At 38.5% G+C, this 18911-nt stretch overlaps 1 protein-coding gene across 1 annotated transcript; it reads left to right on the top strand.

The window, feature by feature from the left end:
* The first annotated feature begins 740 nt into the window (after nt 1–740).
* LOC137394540 (uncharacterized) lies at nt 741–18503 on the top strand. The gene is made up of 15 exons (XM_068081265.1): nt 741–1715; nt 2022–2331; nt 2427–3098; nt 3185–4692; nt 6052–6157; nt 11864–11935; nt 12451–12594; nt 12716–12795; nt 14696–14865; nt 15081–15222; nt 16031–16145; nt 17342–17419; nt 17793–17909; nt 18105–18196; nt 18408–18503. The coding sequence occupies exons 1-15, from the start codon at nt 741–743 to the stop codon at nt 18501–18503; spliced, it is 4677 nt and encodes a 1558-aa protein (XP_067937366.1).
* Nucleotides 18504–18911: the final 408 nt, after the last annotated feature.

Raw genomic sequence — 18911 nt, 5'->3', positions numbered from 1 at the left:
AACAAAGGAAAAATTAGCTAACCGGCAACAAACTTCAAACAATGAACGCCGAAGAAATTTTAATTGCGTTAAGTTAAAAATGAAAGCTTGCTTTTAGATTTTCGTCTAAGTTTGTCTTTTGAGACTTTGATAAAATCCATATTTATCAAAGTCAACTGTTGTAATGAAGGATAACTTATCTCTCTCTCTCTCTCTCCTGGCAAATGCTAGCGTTAGCTGCTAATGTATGTATTTAATTTTACATTTTAATTTATCGCATTTCCTTGCATTATTTTTCATTTGTTGTTTTTGAAAGCATGTAGTACGTAAGAACAATAACCAACATATTCTTTCTGTTACAAATCTTGTTTCGAGAGTTTTATTTGTATTTTTAGAGTATGGAAACTAATCAATATATATTTAATTGTTCTATATATAAATAAATTGCACCAACTTGCGAGTAAATTGACATACGAGCTCAGTCTCGGAACGCATTAGGCTCGTAAGTCAAAGTATGACTGTAGTTAGACATGAGGGATTAGCTTTGTTATATACTCACATGCTAATGCTCATTGGTCCTTGACCTTTTCACGTGCTTCCTGTTTACGGCATTAGGGCCGCTTTTACGTCAGTCGTGTTTATGTAGCCAATATGGCCTAATACGTTTAATAAAGAGTCTCACTTAATCCAAGCAATCTGATCCAAGTTATAACAGATTGGCGACGAGGTTGTGTTTATCGGACTCTGTAACTACTACAGCGATGCCTGTTAGAAATTTGCAAGAATTTAAACCCGATGTTGAGGACTGGTCTACCTATAAAACGAGGCTTACCTCTTGGATGGTTATAAACGATATAACGGCGGCTGATAAGAAGAAGGCGTCTTTGATTGCTGTACTGGGCGGTGAGGCGGTACAGCTGCTGATCAACCTTTGTTCACCTGATCGTCTTGATGATCAGTCGTATGCCCAGTGTGTGACTTTGCTTGATGGACATTATGGTCGTAGAAACGAGGTAGCCGAGGCCTATGTTTTCGACACTCGCACACAGTCTGCTACTGAGTCAATCTCGGAGTTTGTTTTGGCGTTGAAGAGGCTCTCAACGCACTGTAACTTTGACCGGTCTGACCAACTGAAGCAGAAGTTGCGAAATAGGCTTGTGGCAGGGGTGAGGTCTGACGCTATTCGTCAAGCCCTAATCAGAGAGGGGCCAACTTTGACATGGGATGCGGCAGTCACTTTGGCCTCACAGATGGATGACTACCAGTCAAGCGCAATGGCTCAGCAGTCCAACAACCCTACGGCAGAAATCAAGACAACTCAGTCTGGCCGGAAAGGTCCAGCTGCTCAGAGGTTCCAGGTCCCCCAAAATTCAGCCCCTGGCCTGGGACTACCAGCAACCAAAGCTAAGTATCTTACTTCAAAATGTTGGAGATGTGGAAAATCCAATCATTCAGCTGACCAATGCAGGTTTCGAGATGCTACTTGCCACAACTGTGGTCGACTCGGCCATATTAAGCCTATGTGCACCAGGAAACGAGCTCAAGCCAATACAACTCAAGCTAATGCTGCTCATGCTGCTGACCATGTCGAAGCTGAGCAAATGTGTTCTGATTTTGACAATGTTTCACTTGCACAAACCCTAAGAGCAGCAAATTCTCATAATTCTAATCCTTATTGTGTTACTGTATCTGTGAATGGTGTCGATCTTGTCATGGAAATTGACACTGGTGCAACTGTTTCTTTGATCCCTTATGATGTGTACTAAAAACATTTTGCTAATGCTAAGCTTACTCCATCTGGTATGCAATTCTGTAGTTTCACTGGAGATATGGTGATGAGTGAGGGAAAATTCTTGGTGTCTGTCAAGCATTTTGGCCGGGCTAGATAGCTGTGGCTGCATGTGCTGAGGGCGTCCCGCTTCACGCTGTTGGGAAGGGATTGGCTTAAGGAGTTTCCCATTGACTGGCAATCAATCAAACTGGTAAGTTCACCGGTAAGTGGCCTGCACAAACTTCTTACGAAGTACTCTGATATCTTTAAGGGTCAAGGCGTGCTGAAAAGTGCGCCGGCTACTCTTGAGTTGGTTGAGGGTGCCGTTCCCAAACGTTCTAAGCCTTATAGAGTGCCCATTGCGCTACAGCCTGCAGTAGATAAGGAGCTTGATCGTTTGGTTAGTGAGGGCGTTTTGGAACCAGTTGAGAGTAGTGATTGGGCTACTAGCCTGTTGTTTGTTCCTAAGCCGGATGGTTCAATTAGACCGTGCGGGGATTTCAAATCGACTATGAACCCTTTGCTCAAGGAGGTAGCACCACCTCAAATAAACATGGAGGACATACTTTGTGATTTGGCAGGTAACCAATACTTCTCAAACCTAGACTTCACACAAGCAACCAAATGGTTATAGACAAGAGTTCTCGAGATCTGTTGACCCTAGTTACTCATAAAGGGTTGTATCGATATACGAGACTACCATACGGCATTAAGACTGCACCGTCCTTGTGGCAACGAGCGGTTGAACGTGTGCTTAGTGATATACAAGGTATTCATATATACTACGATGACATACTTGTGGCTGGGCGTACTATTGAAGAGCATAATCAGAGGTTGGAGCTTGTGTTCCAGCGTATAGCAGAGTATGGTATAAAACTCAAGAAGTCTAAATGTTCTTTCCTAAAGTCGGAAGTGAATTACTTGGGTCACTGCATTAATGCTGAGGGTACAAGGCCAATTCCGTCCAAGCTGGACACCATATTGAACACTGAAGCTCCGACTGACAAAGCTAAGGTGAGATCTTACCTAGGGCTTCTAAACTTTTATCGCCGTTATCTCCCAGACCTCGCGGGTACTGTGGCACCTTTAAATGCACTGCTTAGGGCTAGCACAAAATTTCATTGGTCCAAGGAGGAAAATTATGCTTTTGAGGCATCAAAATGCCTGTTGAAAGAAAGCAAGCTATTGGTTCACTATGACCCAAACTTGCCAGTGAAATTAACCTGCGACGCATCTAGAGTTGGGGTTGCAGCTGTACTCTCGCACACTGTTGATGGGGAAGATCGTCCGGTTCTGTTTGCATCGCTGAAGTTGACTTCGGCTGAAGTTCTGTATCCTCAGATAGAGCGTGAGGGTCTTGCCATCATTTTTGGGATAGACAAGTTGAGGTACTATCTTTACGGTCATAAATTTACTCTGGTAACTGACAATCAGGCTTTGAGCAGGATATTTGCTCCAAAACAGGCCCGCCGGTTATGACAGCTGAGCGCATACAGCGATGGGCCCTAAAGCTCTCTGCTTACAATTATGATTTGGAGTGGCACCGCGGTGTTGAAAACAAAGCTGATTTCCTATCCCGGTATCCTGGTCCAACGGTTGGTGAAAGTTTTGAGGGAGAGTCACAGGCGTTTATTTTCAAGGTATCTGACCTTGGTCTTCCGGATACGTCTTTGCAAGTGGCTAGGGCTGCCAATAGAGATGTTTTGCTTGGTAAAGTGCTTAGTCTGGTGCAGAGTGGCTGGCCCCAGAAACTATGCCCAGCAGATGCTGATCTGTCATCGTACTTTGCTCGCAGGGACGAACTGTCTATGATGTGTGGAGTGGTCATGTGGGGTACTCGAGTGGTGGTACCACAGTGTCTTAGAGGTAAGTTGCTGCAGGAACTTCATGAGGGGCATCTAGGTACTTCAAAAATGAAGTCAGTGGCCAGATCCTTCATGTGGTGGCCTGGTCTGGATAAGGACATTGAAAATGTCTCCAAGAGTTGTGAATCCTGCATGGAAATGAGCAATGATCCCAGTGCAACCACATCCCACTCCTGGTTGCCCACTTCTCGCCCCTATCAGCGCGTTCATGTTGATTATGCTGGTCCTATTGGGGGTTTCATGTTGTTTGTTGTGGTGGATTCGTTTTCGAAGTGGCCGGAGGTGGTAGTTACTAAATCCATGACAACAGAAAACACAATTGATATGCTCAGATCGCTGTTTGCCAGGTGGGGGGTGCCTGCGGAACTTGTCAGCGATAATGGTCCTCAATTTACTAGTGTAGAATTTCAGGCATTCATGGCTCATTTAGGCATCAAGCACAAGCGTGGTGCCTCATACCACCCGTCTACCAATGGTCTGGCTGAACGGTTTGTGCAAACTGTGAAGCGTCTAAACCTTAAAGCGTCTAGCGCTGATAGCGGAGGTGTACAATGCAACTTGGACAGGTTTTTATTGGCTTACCGTAATGCCTCCCACTCGATTACAGGAGAGAGTCCAGCACAGCTAATGCTGGGACGCCCATTGAGATCTAGGCTTGATTGTGTAAAACCTGAGGTTTTGTCGAAGCAGCGCCAGGGCCCTTGTCCAAGTAGTGTCGTGCGTGGGTTTGGCATAGGCTCTTCAGTGTGGGTGAGGTGTTACTTAGGAGCAGTGAAATGGAAGATGGGTGTTGTTGTTGACCAAATCGGTCCGCTCTGTTATTATGTTGAGGTAGGTGGTAGGAGGTGGAAACGCCATATCGACCAGCTCAAGAGTGGCACGGTAGGCACTGATATTGATTCACCAGTCCATTTTGATATTGACTCCGATGTCAGAGTACCACCTCATTCAGGCCATTTACCATATGTTGCTCCTTCTAGACAATCTAATGCAGCTCCACAGCCAGTCCGCTCTCCTCAGGTGGAAGGGTTGTCCTTGCATGTGGAGCCTCAGCCTAGCACTACGTGTCCTGAAACTGTAAGTAATCCACATCCTTATACACCTGTCACCATATCGCCAGGACCTAGGCGCTCTAACAGGGTACACAGCGCTCCAAAGCGTTTGGACTTGTAAATACATTTAGCATGTTTCGCTTAACGTAATACTCATACTACTAGTCGTAGTTAGTTACTGTTTTACTCAGACTACTGGTCGTAGTTAGTTGCTGTTTTACTCATACTACTAGTTGCAGTTTAGTTACTGAGTGCTCTTTGTAAAGGGAGAATCTGTTATATACTCACATGCTAATGCTCATTGGTCCTTGACCTTTTCACGTGCTTCCTGTTTACGGCATTAGGGCCGCTTTTACGTCAGTCGTGTTTATGTAGCCAATATGGCCTCATACGTTTAATAAAGAGTCTCACTTAATCCAGGCAATCTGATCCAAGTTATAACAAGCTTATTCAAGGCTTGTCAAGTCTTTTTAGTAAAAAACTTCAGGTTTACGTATCACGCTATCATACTATAAAATCTGAGGCATTTTGATTAGGTACAGTACAAGTTTTTTTGTAAAATTATAAAAGTACATATGGCTCACATCAAGAGTTTGGTTGTATTTTATAAGATATGTTAAAACACATAATCACTAGTGCAAATGACAGAAGTACTTGCATCTCTGTGTATTTGGAAAAAGCATCTAAATGACCCTGCAATGGAAAAGAGTTAAACATTCACATTTAAAAAAATTTCAAACGATATTTGTCTTGCAAGTTTGGCAGTTAACCTAAATAGTTTATCACTTACCAGTTAACCTAAATAGTTTACCACTTACCAGTTAACCTAAATAGTTTACCACTTACCAGTTAACCAAATAGTTTACCACTTACCAGTTAACCTAAATAGTTTACCACTTACCAGTTAACCTAAATAGTTTACCACTTACCAGGTAACCTAAATAGTTTACCACTTACCAGTTAACCTAAATAGTTTACCGCTTACCAGTAAATCAAATAGTAGGTAACGAAAACATTGTATTTCTTACAAGGTTTGATTATAGTAAATGTTAAGATAATAAGTATATCGCTATTTACATAGCTTTGGTGACTTTCAACACAGTATTTTTATGGATAGATCTGACAGATATCAGTTCTTGGAGAAAACAAGATGACCTATGTTGCCAAGGAAACCAGAAACTTCTATAACTTATGATGACAACAATACACGCAGAAAGGAGTTGATTGGCAAATTCATTTTAGACCCGACACACAGACCACCTAAAAGATGTCAGATGCAAATTAGACAGTAAAACCGCAAATCACTGTATCTCCCCCATAATATATACATTTATATATTTATTCAGATTCAACATAAGTCATCAAAATATTGCATGAATATCAGAAGGAGAAACGTGAGAAGGAAACAGCTATTCAGTTCTATGAAGAGCTTGTGCAGAGGAGAAGGGAGCATCCATACGTACATCCCCGAGCTACAACAAAAAGATTGTGTATGTCACATAAACAACAATTGCATAGCATGAGTTTCTTTTAAATTTTGCATTTTATGCTTTTCACTTTGTGTTAAATGTAAATTTTTTGTTTTGTGTTGGTTTTTATTTTATTGTACACTGACAATGTCAAAGCAGTCCTCAGAAACTATCAAACTCATGGAAGGCAATCATGCCTTTATGGGATTCCATTTAATCATAGAATTTCCCAAGGAGCTGGCTTCTAGCAGTAAGCAGAACCTTTGAAAAATGAGCTCCACTATTTTTACGCAGCTAAAATATTTTTTTTTTTAATTATGACATTCAGAAAGTCAGAAAAAATTGAGCATAATACATATTCCAGATTTTTTCTAGAATTTTAAAGGTAAAAACAAAAGAGATAGAGACACTTTTATAAACTCCATGCTCAGAAACTTGGTCAAAATTTCCAAACATATTGGGTTTCTCAGAAAGATGAGCTCAGACGCTCTGTTGCAGCCGATCGGTTGCGATATATGTAGCCAGCAATTGCACAACGTTTGAAAAAATGTTGCCAAGAAGCCAATTAAAAGTTGTTATTTGCAAATGGCTTGTATAAAAGGAGCCCTTGAAAGTGATTAAATCATAAGCCGGCCAGGGAGGCCAGATGGGGGAACTTGTATAACCCTTCCTACTACGAGGAGATAAGGCCATTTGACTGAGTACTACGATAATACTTATACGTTTCTGAGGACACCTTTCTATCGCTCATTTTGACAAGATATGCATTTACTAGACTGCAAACTATTTGAATGATTTTATTCATTCATTTTAAGCCCAAGTTGTAAGGTTACAGTAAATGTTTAAATACCGTTCAGTCAATCAGATCAAGTGTACAAGACGCACTTAAGATGGCGAATGTCTAATTGTGTATATCCAGCTCCTGACATCTGATTGTATTAGTCAATGACAATGCCTTACACCCTTCCCTCAAACCCCTTCTGTGTGGTGTCTTCAAGGTGCCAGCACACCTTCACTGTAGCATATAGCCAGATAAAAAATCAAATATCCAAACTGTCTCATAAATGCAATAATCTATATGCAGATTTTGTCAACTGTGTTGATAGTTGATCAGTCAACTAGTATGCGACCAACGCTTTGTTATGTTCTTGTATGAATAATATCCCAAGATGTGGTTTATTCACTCTCATAGTATGTATTGCATTAACATGTAGATACAACAAGGAAAGTATAACAGTAATAAATGTTACCTGTATGAATAATAGCACAAGATGTGGTTTATTCATTCTCATAGTATGTATTGCACTGTTGCCTTACAAACCTAGTTTATATAAGCTTGAGCTACGGCTATGTAATAAATAGCTAAACAAAAGCATTACTTGTATTAGAATAGATAGCGCAAAGTTAGCTTGACTTCAGCTTTATGATGGCAATCTAACACCCTTACTGCAACCTCCTATTTGAACTGAATCAAACTGTATTAGTGCAAATGTTAGTCGTTAGTTACTATAGCTATCTATCTATATACAAGCCATTCACATCGTAAGAAATATATATATTTTGCTATTTTTTAACTTTTTTATTTTTTCTTCTTGTCACTTTTCTACTGTTAATTCTATTGACACGTCAAATTTCTTTTTCCAGTCTTCCGTTACCAAAAGACAAGGATGTAGCCCGTCTCTAAGAAAATGAGTTCTGAAAGCACAAGAGTAATGTCTTTTCGTAAATACTCTCTTATGCATATAAGGAGTTGCCCAACTTCCTGACATATTCATATTTACAGTCCTTGAGTTTTGTACCACAACCAGGCTTCTTATAAACTCAGTCTCCTTTTCACATTCTGTGGTGGTTTTATTGTTATAAGTGTTTAAGCAGACAGGATAAATAATGCATAATATTACAACAATGTTATTTGCTTGTACCAGCCTTCCCTGCGCCCTTAATACTTCCTGTGGATAGCCACAAGGAAATTCTATAGGTACACATTTTCTGTCCTCATCAATTATTGTAAATCTATCAGGACCGATATGTATGTATGTGATTGAATCCATAAACCATCTAAGTTGGTAGATATATGGCGTATGAGTCAACGAAGAGTACTTTTAATTCACATAATTCTGCACTGAAAATCTCGCACAAAAACATGGTACAAAAGTATAACCTGAGCAGTTTAAAAATACAGAGTGATACTGTTCTCATAAAACACCTTCGGCATACTTGGCAACTGACTCCTGAGCTTGTATCTCAAACATGGCTTGTATGTTAGTGCTAAAACGTGGTTAAAAGCTAGCTCGTATCTCAAGTTTCTCGTACGCTGGAGCACTCGTAAGTTGAAGTATTACTGTATTTAATTATAAGTTTGGATGACTACAGAACAATGACTAGGTAGTACAGATGTTCTAAAAATCTATATAAATATCACAACTTCTTGATATTGTTAGCTATGACGTTTTAAAATGTAAACAATATTGTTCATTGATTTTATATTACTACTATATTAATTATATTGGTTATTCTAATAATATCAGTGCCTTTTACTTCTAATATTGGCCAATATTGCATTTCTCCTATTGCAGGGGAGAGATATAAACATATAATCTTTTCCTTTCATTATTGCTAATTGTTGTCCCACGACCAAACGAGCGAATGCGAAGTTTGAGAGTTTTTTATGATAAATGCATGTGCACACAACTTACAAAAATTATTCATCAACAATGAGATTAACACTTGTTTTGAAATCTCATCAACAAATTTAACCATCGTTTTGTAGAGTCGTTAAAGTATAATAACGATACAAAACACATTTAAGCCTACTTAAATATGTTACCAAGTTTTTGTATACCGTCGGCATTATCTTAAACCTTACCATCTGATCGGATTATACACAAATAGACAGATTATTTTAACGAAAATCGTTACAAAACTTTTGAAAAGCTTAGTTTAACAAAAGTTGAGACCGGCCTGCGATACCCCAATAAAGCTGTGCGACAGATAGTAGAACTATTTAGCAGTGCGCATTTCACGAGAAAACCGTGCTTATTTCACCAGTCTCTGGCATATTTTACTTGTAATCAAATTTATTTGTAGGTTTCTGTAATAAACGCAGACCGTTAGAGGCGTAGACCAAATTACAGGTACGAAATTGTGGTACACAGTTTACCAGCCTGAGTTTTTTGTCCAATCACCGAAGGTTTCATTATTTAAAGCGTTAGTCGAAATTCTTTACAACTTATGTACAAGCGAGGGCCGAACTACAACGCCCTTTTATGACGAGAACATTTTTTATTTTGCTGCAGTTTGCATGAAACTTTCAGACGTGTGAATGCTCATACTCGCTTTTTGTTAAAGATCGCTTATCAAAACCATTCTACATTCAACGCAACCAACTTTCAAACTGTGTATAGCACGCAGTAGCTTGCCATTTTACTTCTAATTTTGCATTTCAGAGTTATAATAAACATGTTTCCTTATTGTTGTTGTTAAATTGCATACCTTACAGTAGATTAGGTCTACAGATTTATAACACTTATAACAGCTTTTATTTTTCTGCAGTTTGCAGAAATCTTCGAGACGCATGAACGCTCATAGGCTTTCTATTATTGCTGTATTACTATATTACCAATATTGGTTATTCTAATAATATCAGTGCATTTTACTTCTAATATTGGCCAATATTGCATTTCTCCTATTGCACGGGGAAAATATAAACATCTTTTCCTTTCACTATTGCTGTTTGTTGTATATAATAACACCCACATCCAGTACATTACAGCTACCATTGCAGTTATCCTGTTGCACTGCAGTGCCATTTGACTGCTAATATTGCATTTCTCAACCATCAGTACCCTTTCTTTTTTCCAATATCCCTTTGGTCGTGGGCTGTATGGCAGTGTAATTTTTAGTATGTAGTGATGATACTCTATGGCTATTATAGCCATAGAGTATCATAACCCCACGCCTATTGTAGTCCACTATAATAGTGGACCTACATACACATGTAGGTTGATAACTAGGTCCACTATAATAGTGGAACTAGTTATAGCAGAAATGGGAATACAAGACTTGTATCTACAAAAAACAACATATATGGTAGTAACAATAACAATAGCTGACAAGTTTATAGAGACATGGTCTAAAGAGGAATTAGAATTAGAGGAAATGACAAAAGTAAACATGGCTACCAGGAACATGAATAAACAAGAAATGGGTACAGAAAACAGATGTACCAGCCCATACCGCAGTTCATACGCTCAAAACGGTCGATAGACGCATGTAGCTTATCCACGAAATCGGTCGTGTTTCATGGTCGCCTGATCTCGTCGATAGGCGTTCTACGACGCATACTGTCAAATTGTCCCTAACAATTCTGCACCCAATGGAAAGTTGCGTTTTATCTCTATATTTATGCTGAGCCGTAGATTTTTTTTGTTAGGTGCGCCGTTGTATTCGGACAGCACCGCTTGCGAAGGGATAAATATTTATTCTTTTGCTTGACAATTCTTCAGCACTAATAACTTGAACACAACGCTTCGCAAGACTACTAAACTACTAAGTCCCATAGATTTTGGCTCATGGAAACGCTCAAAGAACTTGTGGAGTCTGGTCGAGTCAGGAGAAGCAGAATGAGAAAAGGTCTGTACTTTACCATTTGTTATATTTGACTATAAACCATTATTTTTTTGTTATTATTTACTAAAATTAATATATTCAATATCATAAATAATTATTTATGTAGTTAAAGTTGGTTTATTCAATCTTGACTTAGGATAATAGATGGGGTTGTATTTGGTAACCTTTGGTGAATGATTTTCTGGCTCCGTAAAAAAGCTAGTATAACAAAATGCCGCGACGAAAATGAAATTCTTTTTCTGAGTGACAGGCGAGACAGTCTGGATACCCTATTTCTGAGAAAAATTGAAGCGGGTCTGTATAACATACAATTAAATGAATACACTAAATTTGCACTTGTGACACATGACACTAGAAGTAAGATATTAAGCCACCAAAACCGAACAAATGTGTGGCGATTTAGCTTTTACAATCCCATTACAAGTCAAGTTAAAATATATTTTTCACCCACAGACAATCAGACTAATAATACTCACTGATATGCACAAATACTCATATATATCATTTATATCACCTTTTGCCTTAGACAATCAGACTGATGATACATAAATACTCGTATATATAGTTTGTACCACTTTATAACCCTCATTTTATGCCAACAACTATGCTTTGATTCAGTTTACTCAGAGCTCAGTTAATACACGGTGATACAAGTTAATATAACCTACATGCCTTGAACTGGCGTTTAGGATCAATTGGAAAGTAAGTAATGAGACACTACACGTTGGTTCAGCAAGGCCCAGTGCTGGCTTTATTTTTTTTGAGCATTTATCATTAACTACCACACTGTCAAAAAGTTTGACAGTGATGCAGTTTTATTAATATACCGTGTGTAGCGTAATTATGGGTATCATGATTCTTGCCTAGTTGTTAACATGCATTGTATGTTTCAAGAGAAGAGGCAGAGTAAGAGCAAAAAAAAGCCCGGGAGAGTCTCCATAAATGGAAGAATACAATTCACAACAGTAGAATAGCAGCAACCACTTTTACAAGTGAGAGCCATAGCAAAGGATATACTATTATTAAATCAATGTGCTGTTGTGTGCTTTCTATTTTTGTTTGTATTTTTAGTTACCAATATTGATTTTCATATTATAGATACGTCAGCTTGTGATATGGAAATTGGTGATGACAGTGGAGGTGATGTCATAACAAACACAGGCTGCATAGGTAATAAAGACCCAGCACACCTACCACAGGGATTATCAGAATCAAGTGAATCGATTGGTTGCAGGCTTAATTAACCATACCTTTATACCCGTTTAGCAAAACTTATACAAGGTGGCTGTGCCAATGAATCATTGCACTCACGTGATGATAGGACCGGTCAAGGTCAATCAAATCAAGTGCTGCCTACCGCTCAAATAGAATATCTTGAAACCTACATGTGGTCTCTAGAAAAAACCTGGTATGGACAGTTTTGGTTTATAGCCAATGAAGCTGGCTAGGTTTGGTGGCATTTGTGCATGGCTGGCTGTTTGTATTGCCAAAAATCTTAGACCTTAGGTACTTTGACTGAACAAGCTTGAATCTACCGCTATAATGAGTCTGCTGCAATCTGATTGGTCCTTTTACATGGTCTGAGAGGTTGTAAAATGATTATTTGTTTCCTCATACATCTTATAATTTATTAATATTCATGTTTAACTATTACTCTGGTTGTACTATCTAATGTGTTATTGTAGATGAAACTATTTTGACCAAACTGAAGTCATTGATACACCGTAAGAAGACTTACATCCAGACCCAGAAAGGGAATTGGGATCTACACCGAGAAGAGATTGGGAGATTGTTTGCAGATGGAATGAGAGTGCGAAAAATGAGAGTTGGTGAGCATAGCCGTGTTATTCCGTTATTTGAGATGATCAAGAATATGTCGAATATGTATATCACAAACTCAGAAGATAACAAAAGGCGATAATGTTTTTCAGTTTTCATATAATTTTACAGATGATCGTCAGTCTGCCATTCATCAGGTTTGCCCAGACTGCAATGGAACCATCTTCTGTCCACCTGGTAGATATGAGATGGTTAGAATTATTTCTTTTGAAGGTATGTTTTCAACTGGATTGATCAGTTATAATAGCAAAGGTTAGCTCTACGAGCACTAGGTTAGCTGTATTGGTATAGGCTACCCTAGGTTACCTGTAGTAACATAGGCTACTCTAAGTTAGATGTACTAGTATAGGCTACCCTGTGTTACTTGTACTAACATAGGGTACTCTAGGTTACCTGTACTAACATGGGCTACATCAGGTTACCTATATTAGTATAGGCTACCCTAGGTTACCTGTACTAGAATAGGCTACTCTAGGTTAGATGTACTAGTATAGGCTACCCTGGGTTACTTGTACTAACATAGGCTACCCTAGTTAGATGTACTAGAATAGGCTAATGTTTTTTGTGTTTGTAAAAACTTAACTAATCTTTCAGGAATGGTCAGCCAAAAATAGACGTTATGGTCTGTGAAGCATGTTCGTGGTCTTCTTGACGGGAGCCTCAACAGCTGGTCCAGTATGGACTTTGGCCTGTTGACGTTGAGGGAAGAGCTTACTTCAACTTTAGTTTTCTTTTGAGCGCTTCAATCCTGCAGCACTTCTCACCATCTCTAAGCCTTAAAAGTCTGTTGGATTCTGTCAGCTTTATCTCATCTTTGGATGGCGAGGTATTACCTCTGATGTTATGTTCACAGTGGATGTTAGTGATATCATCATTATATAACGTGTAGAGTGTCGAGCTATATAGTCAGCCAACTTGCGCAATGCCGCATTTGTCATCAAGCAAAGATCCAATTAGCAGAAAAATTAGACACAGAACCTTTTGTGACATTTTTTTGGCTTTTCCATTAGATTTGAAAGGTGTTGTGTTGTTATTTAGAGTTTCATGTTCAAACAAGATGTTTTCAACTATTCAATGTCGGAATGGAGGATTCAAGAGACAGACTATTTATCTAAAGCTACCGGTGGTAGTTTGTTCAGTTGCCCTGCATGTTTGGACAAGCCCTATGCGATTCACATTGACGAGAATGCAAAACTCTTTCACTATAGAGCTGCCGGCAGATATATTTAATGAAAAAATCATATATCTAGATTTTTGCATTCTCTGTGTTTACAGACAGTAACAATTTAATATGGGTTAATTTCATTTTGGGACCGTGGGTTCTGCCTATCATCAAATCTTCAAATTACTAAGCACTAGCTCCATTCAGCATATAATATGTTTGGATGCACCCAACGCTTTTAATATGATGTTGTGTGTTTAAAGTTTTGATGTAAAACTATATTATTCGCATTCTATAACTAGATTTCCCAAGTGGGGCTATTGTGTAGTAATTCAAAGAGAAGGCATTTTTCATTCATTTTTTTAATTTGATTCTTGTCATTGATCTTAGAGTTTCATCAGGAATTGAGGAGCCAAGTGAGTTTTTTGTTTCTACTAGTGACGTTGAAGAGCAGGTCACGCGTATAAAGAACAGCAAACACAATTTGGTGAGTTTAAGGTCGTCAAAACTATCTAGCAACCTCATTAGTTTTAATCACAGCCAAGTTTTTAAACCCTGTTGATTAAAAACTACCCAATCACAATTAAGTTGTAATGCATTTCTGAAATTTTATACCATATGAAGACCCAGAATAGGTACCCATAGGTATAGCAGAATCAAGTGAATTGTTTGGTTGCAGGCCTAATTAAACCCATACAGCAAGGTGGCGGTACCATTGAATAACCAATCAGTGCACTGAATTGATAGTGCTGCCATCCACCCAAGTTAAAAAAGTCTTAGTAAGTTTGATGGGTCAAATGTAGAATATTTTAAAAACTATATGAAATATCTTAAAAAGATAACTGCTGGGATGTCCTGGTCTATAGCCAATGAACCTGGCCAATTGTGGTTGTATTTATATACCTCAATTACCTAGATCATTATTACAGGTCTCCAATAGATGTGGTGATACGGTGTTGAAGGCTGCGTCTGCCAAAGGAAAAGCATTCTCCAAGAAGGATGTGACTGGTTGTTTGCTAGCCACATGCCGCCACTGTTTCCTGTTGAAGGGATTGGATATGACTAGGGGAAGATATACGCATATCCATACACTATGCAGGTATTGGTGGTTGTCCATAATACCTCATCATCGGTCCAGTCAACCTTTTTTATTGTCACAGAAAAAAATTCACAAACTTCCTAGAACCTACAACTTCTTTTCTGGCAACAGGAATGTCTTGTCTACTTATTACAATGGTCTTTCTATTGCAGAAATCTTAAATAGTTTTTGCTATGATGCTCGCTCCATAAAGCTAATGTATTATGTTGTTAAAGAGAATTTCAAGGTGCAAAATTCATTGCCCTTGATACAATGTGCAGATACTGGCCTTGGCTAGAGCGGCTGGAGAGGCTACCACAGCAGCAACTCCCGTTTCTTAGTATCATGCATGCCAAAGCTCACCGTTGGAGTTGTCAGGTATCTCTCTAATGAATAAAGCTCACCGTTGGACTTGTCAGTAATCTGTCTAATGAATAAAGCTCACCGTTGGAGTTGTCAGCAATCTCTCTAATGAATATAGTAATCGTTCACCTACTTTAGTTTCAAGTTTCGTATTACCAAAATTTTCTTTTTTTGCTTATTTCAGATGAAATGGAGTGGAAGAGTCACTGTAGGAACAGGATTAAGTACTGGGGAGACTACAGAACTTGTTAATAGCTACATGTCCTGATTGGGAAAAGTAACAAGACACGTGACATCAGATGGTGAGTTTATTCAGTGAGCACTATTTTATATATTGTCAAGGGATGTATTTTTAGGCCTTAACTGTCGGGTAAGCTAATAACTTACCCGATAGTTAAAACCTATCGGGTAAGTTATTAGCTTTGCATTTGACAATGTTAAATGTATTGTACCACTGTGATATGTTTTATAACTTGGTTAATGACAATACACATTGGGGACTTTGACGCCTATTGTGTCTAAGTGCCAACTTGTCAATGGTATGACTTCCCAATTTATTCTCTTGTTTCAAGGTAGACGGAGACGCTTGGAGCAAGGGGCAGCTTTTTGGAATCTCCGAAAGTTTGTCAATCTGCCCAAACAGATATTTACATCTCTTTCTAAAATATGTAGAAACAGCAATCAGAGGATGAAATTGTACTGTTCCCCAAGTTCAATTTGTTTTAAATATTGACAAAAATCCAAGCTTTCTCAATAAATAATTGGCTTTATTGCAGTTATACAACATGTGAAGAATTATAGTGCCGAGTACGTCTCATTTTAGGCCAAGAAACAACTACCCATTCTAGAGGCACAAGTGGATGCACACTGCCACTCATTTGGGTTAACTTTAGCTGAACTTGAGGCCAGAGCAATCCTTGTTGCCAAGCCACCGCCAAGTGAGTTTTTTACTTATACTATTTCCGCATGCTTAGAGAATAAATGATTGTTTTTCTATGTCAATTAGCAGTGGATAATTTGTATTTCATGATAATGCTCATAATAATATTAGTATAATGAGGCCCTGATGCAAAGATGACGTTTCACGTTTCATGGTGAAAGATGCTCATTGTAGTTTATAGTAACAACTAGCTGTGCCTCCGGCGTTGCCCGGGTGTTAAAAATCAGCTTATAAACAATGAGGAGTGATGAGAGTTGCCTGCCACTTAGCCTGTCTTGACAAACTGTTGTTTTTGCATAGTTGTCCCCCGTCGAGCGGGCAAGCAACACAACAGCTTGTCACAAGACATACTGCACCTGATGCATCAGCTGCACTTATAGGGAGTTGTTCTCTTCCGTCTATGCGGCTTGGTTGCGGTGTTATGTCGGTCGCTCCTTTGATAATCATAACCGATTTTGCGCAAAAATTCATGTAGAAAGAAATAAGATTACAACGTTTAACTAGCGACCAGTCTCGGCAATAAACTTTAGTAGAACTTGAAAACTTCAGCAACAACAGCGGCTAAACATGTCATTATTCGCTCAGTCAGTTTTATTTCTATTTTTGTATCAGTCAGTTTTATTTATTCTTATAGATTTTATTTTCAATTTATTTTATTCTTAAATTCTACTACTAAAATTTTCAACAGAGTTGTAAACAACCAACAGTCTTTGGTTAAACCTTGTAGTCTTATTTCTTTCTACATAAATTTTTGCGCGAAATCAGTTATGATTACCAATGGAGCGACCGACATAACATTGCCACCAAGCCACATAGACGGAAGAGAACAACTTCCTATAAGTGCAGCTGATGCATCAGGTGCAGTACGTTTTTTGACAAGCTGTTGTGTTGCTCGCCCGCTCGACGGGGGACAACTCTACAAAAAAACAACATTTGGTCAAGACAGGCTACCTGCCACTTTGATATTAGCCTGGCACACTGCCACTGGAAAATTTCATTAAGCTTGCTAATAAGCGTTAGGCTTCTAATGACGTACGCCATGATGTTGCGTCAGCATTGTCCAGCTGTAGCTATTTTGATAATAGCAATTTTAATAGTAGCTATAGCCGGAATGACACACATACATACTTTGAGAAATATACATATAGATGTATGATTAGAATGTTGTGATTGATATATTGTATTATTTTTCAGAACCAGATAACATACAAGGTGTCTTAGAAGACCTCAGAGTCAATATCCTGCGGCAAGAAGATGTTCTTAAGAAATCAGGTAGGTTTGTCAGGTGATCTCTCTGAAAAATATATCAAAGTTGAAATGTTTTCTATGTATTGTGTTATCGAGAATGTAATTGCTGTTTATATTAACAGAGAGTGGAAAAATTGCACATAAGTTGAGATCGCGTCTGCGAGCAAACCATTACAGCTATAAAAAAAGACTTTAGAGTACATCAACCTCCATCCAGAAACAACAACAGAGGAGCTGCAAAGCTGTTTAAAGTCAGGGTTATTCCCATGGGCAGTTGTCCGTGGAGGTAAGTTTTTTCATGAAATATCAATTCCCCGCAACAAATCTAGACATTCCTTGTTCAACTTTTACATATGAAAACCCTATATTAGCAAGCCATGCTGATGTCATGTTTCAGATATAACCTTCTCACAGGATGTTCCTAAGGCAGTGGAGAGCTATCAATTGTGGCAGAGAACTCTAGAAGAAATCCCAATTCTAGAACAGGAAAGGCGTACAATGATAAGAACAATAGGTGAGTTTCTTATCCGTGTTTGTAGATCCTTAATATACATGATATAGTATCAATAGTGATGTCTCAGTTGTTTTAGCAGGTCCATTCTTTACCAAATTGTCTACAACATCACGTTGAAACATAAGATACTTTTTTAAGTATTTAGTTGAATTCTGAGTTCAGATTTCTGGCTAATTTGCTCCTTTTCATTTTCAGTTCAGCAACTTGATACATGCAATGGAGAAGAGGCCATGTTTCTTCAAAACATGGTCGGAAAATCGTCTGTTTTCTTCTCTGAGGAAGTTGAGGTACGTAATATTAATTTGGGGAAGAACACTATTGCAACAGTGATCAAGCTTTTGCCAATCACTGTTTGCTAGTCAGCAACATTTCATATAGCAGAAAATGATAGATTTAGGAAACATCCAGTATTATTTGATGCCATGACCGATGATTTACCTGGCTGGATCGAGAAAACTCAACCTGTCTATTTCATTCATTGAATTATTCTATTGTTAGGATATGCAGCTAGCCGTATCACTATGCCAGGACTTAGATGTATCTGATGATGACGAGGACGACGATGACTCTGATGGAAGTTTTTATGGAGAATAAAATGCCACGATTTACATGTATGCTGATCTACTTTCTGTATTACTTTCCATGCTGATCCTCGCAAAACAATATTATAATAAAGTATATTAATTTATTTCTCAACAATAAACGAAATGTCTTTGGTATAACCTTTAGTATAATATACTAAAGGTTATACCAAAGACATGCAGGAGGCTCATTGCAATGCATTTTTTGTCATTCTCACCTGTATCCAAATGTATCAAATTAGTTAAAACTAGGTGCTCGACAGGCTTGTTATGACATTCTCACCTATTGTCGCATGGACTAGACTCACCTGAGAAGGGTTGCTCATTTCATTCTGGCTGACAACATAACATATTATGTTATGTTGTCAGCCAGAATAAAATTGACAACCCCTCTCAGGTGAGTCTAGTCCATGCGGCAATA

This window comes from Watersipora subatra, chromosome 4 (assembly GCF_963576615.1).
Source record: "Watersipora subatra chromosome 4, tzWatSuba1.1, whole genome shotgun sequence".
Lineage (NCBI taxonomy): Eukaryota > Metazoa > Bryozoa > Gymnolaemata > Cheilostomatida > Watersiporidae > Watersipora > Watersipora subatra.
This window is presented reverse-complemented; position numbering and strand designations above follow the sequence as displayed.

Coding starts and splice junctions, on each gene's coding strand:
- LOC137394540 (XM_068081265.1), top strand. CDS start 741: ATGCCTGTTAGAAATTTGCAAGAATTTAAACCCGATGTTGAGGACTGG. Junction 15,223..16,030: donor CTCACCGTTGGAGTTGTCAG/GTATCTCTCTAA, acceptor GTCTCATTTTAG/GCCAAGAAACAACTACCCAT. Junction 16,146..17,341: donor TGTTGCCAAGCCACCGCCAA/GTGAGTTTTTTA, acceptor ATTATTTTTCAG/AACCAGATAACATACAAGGT.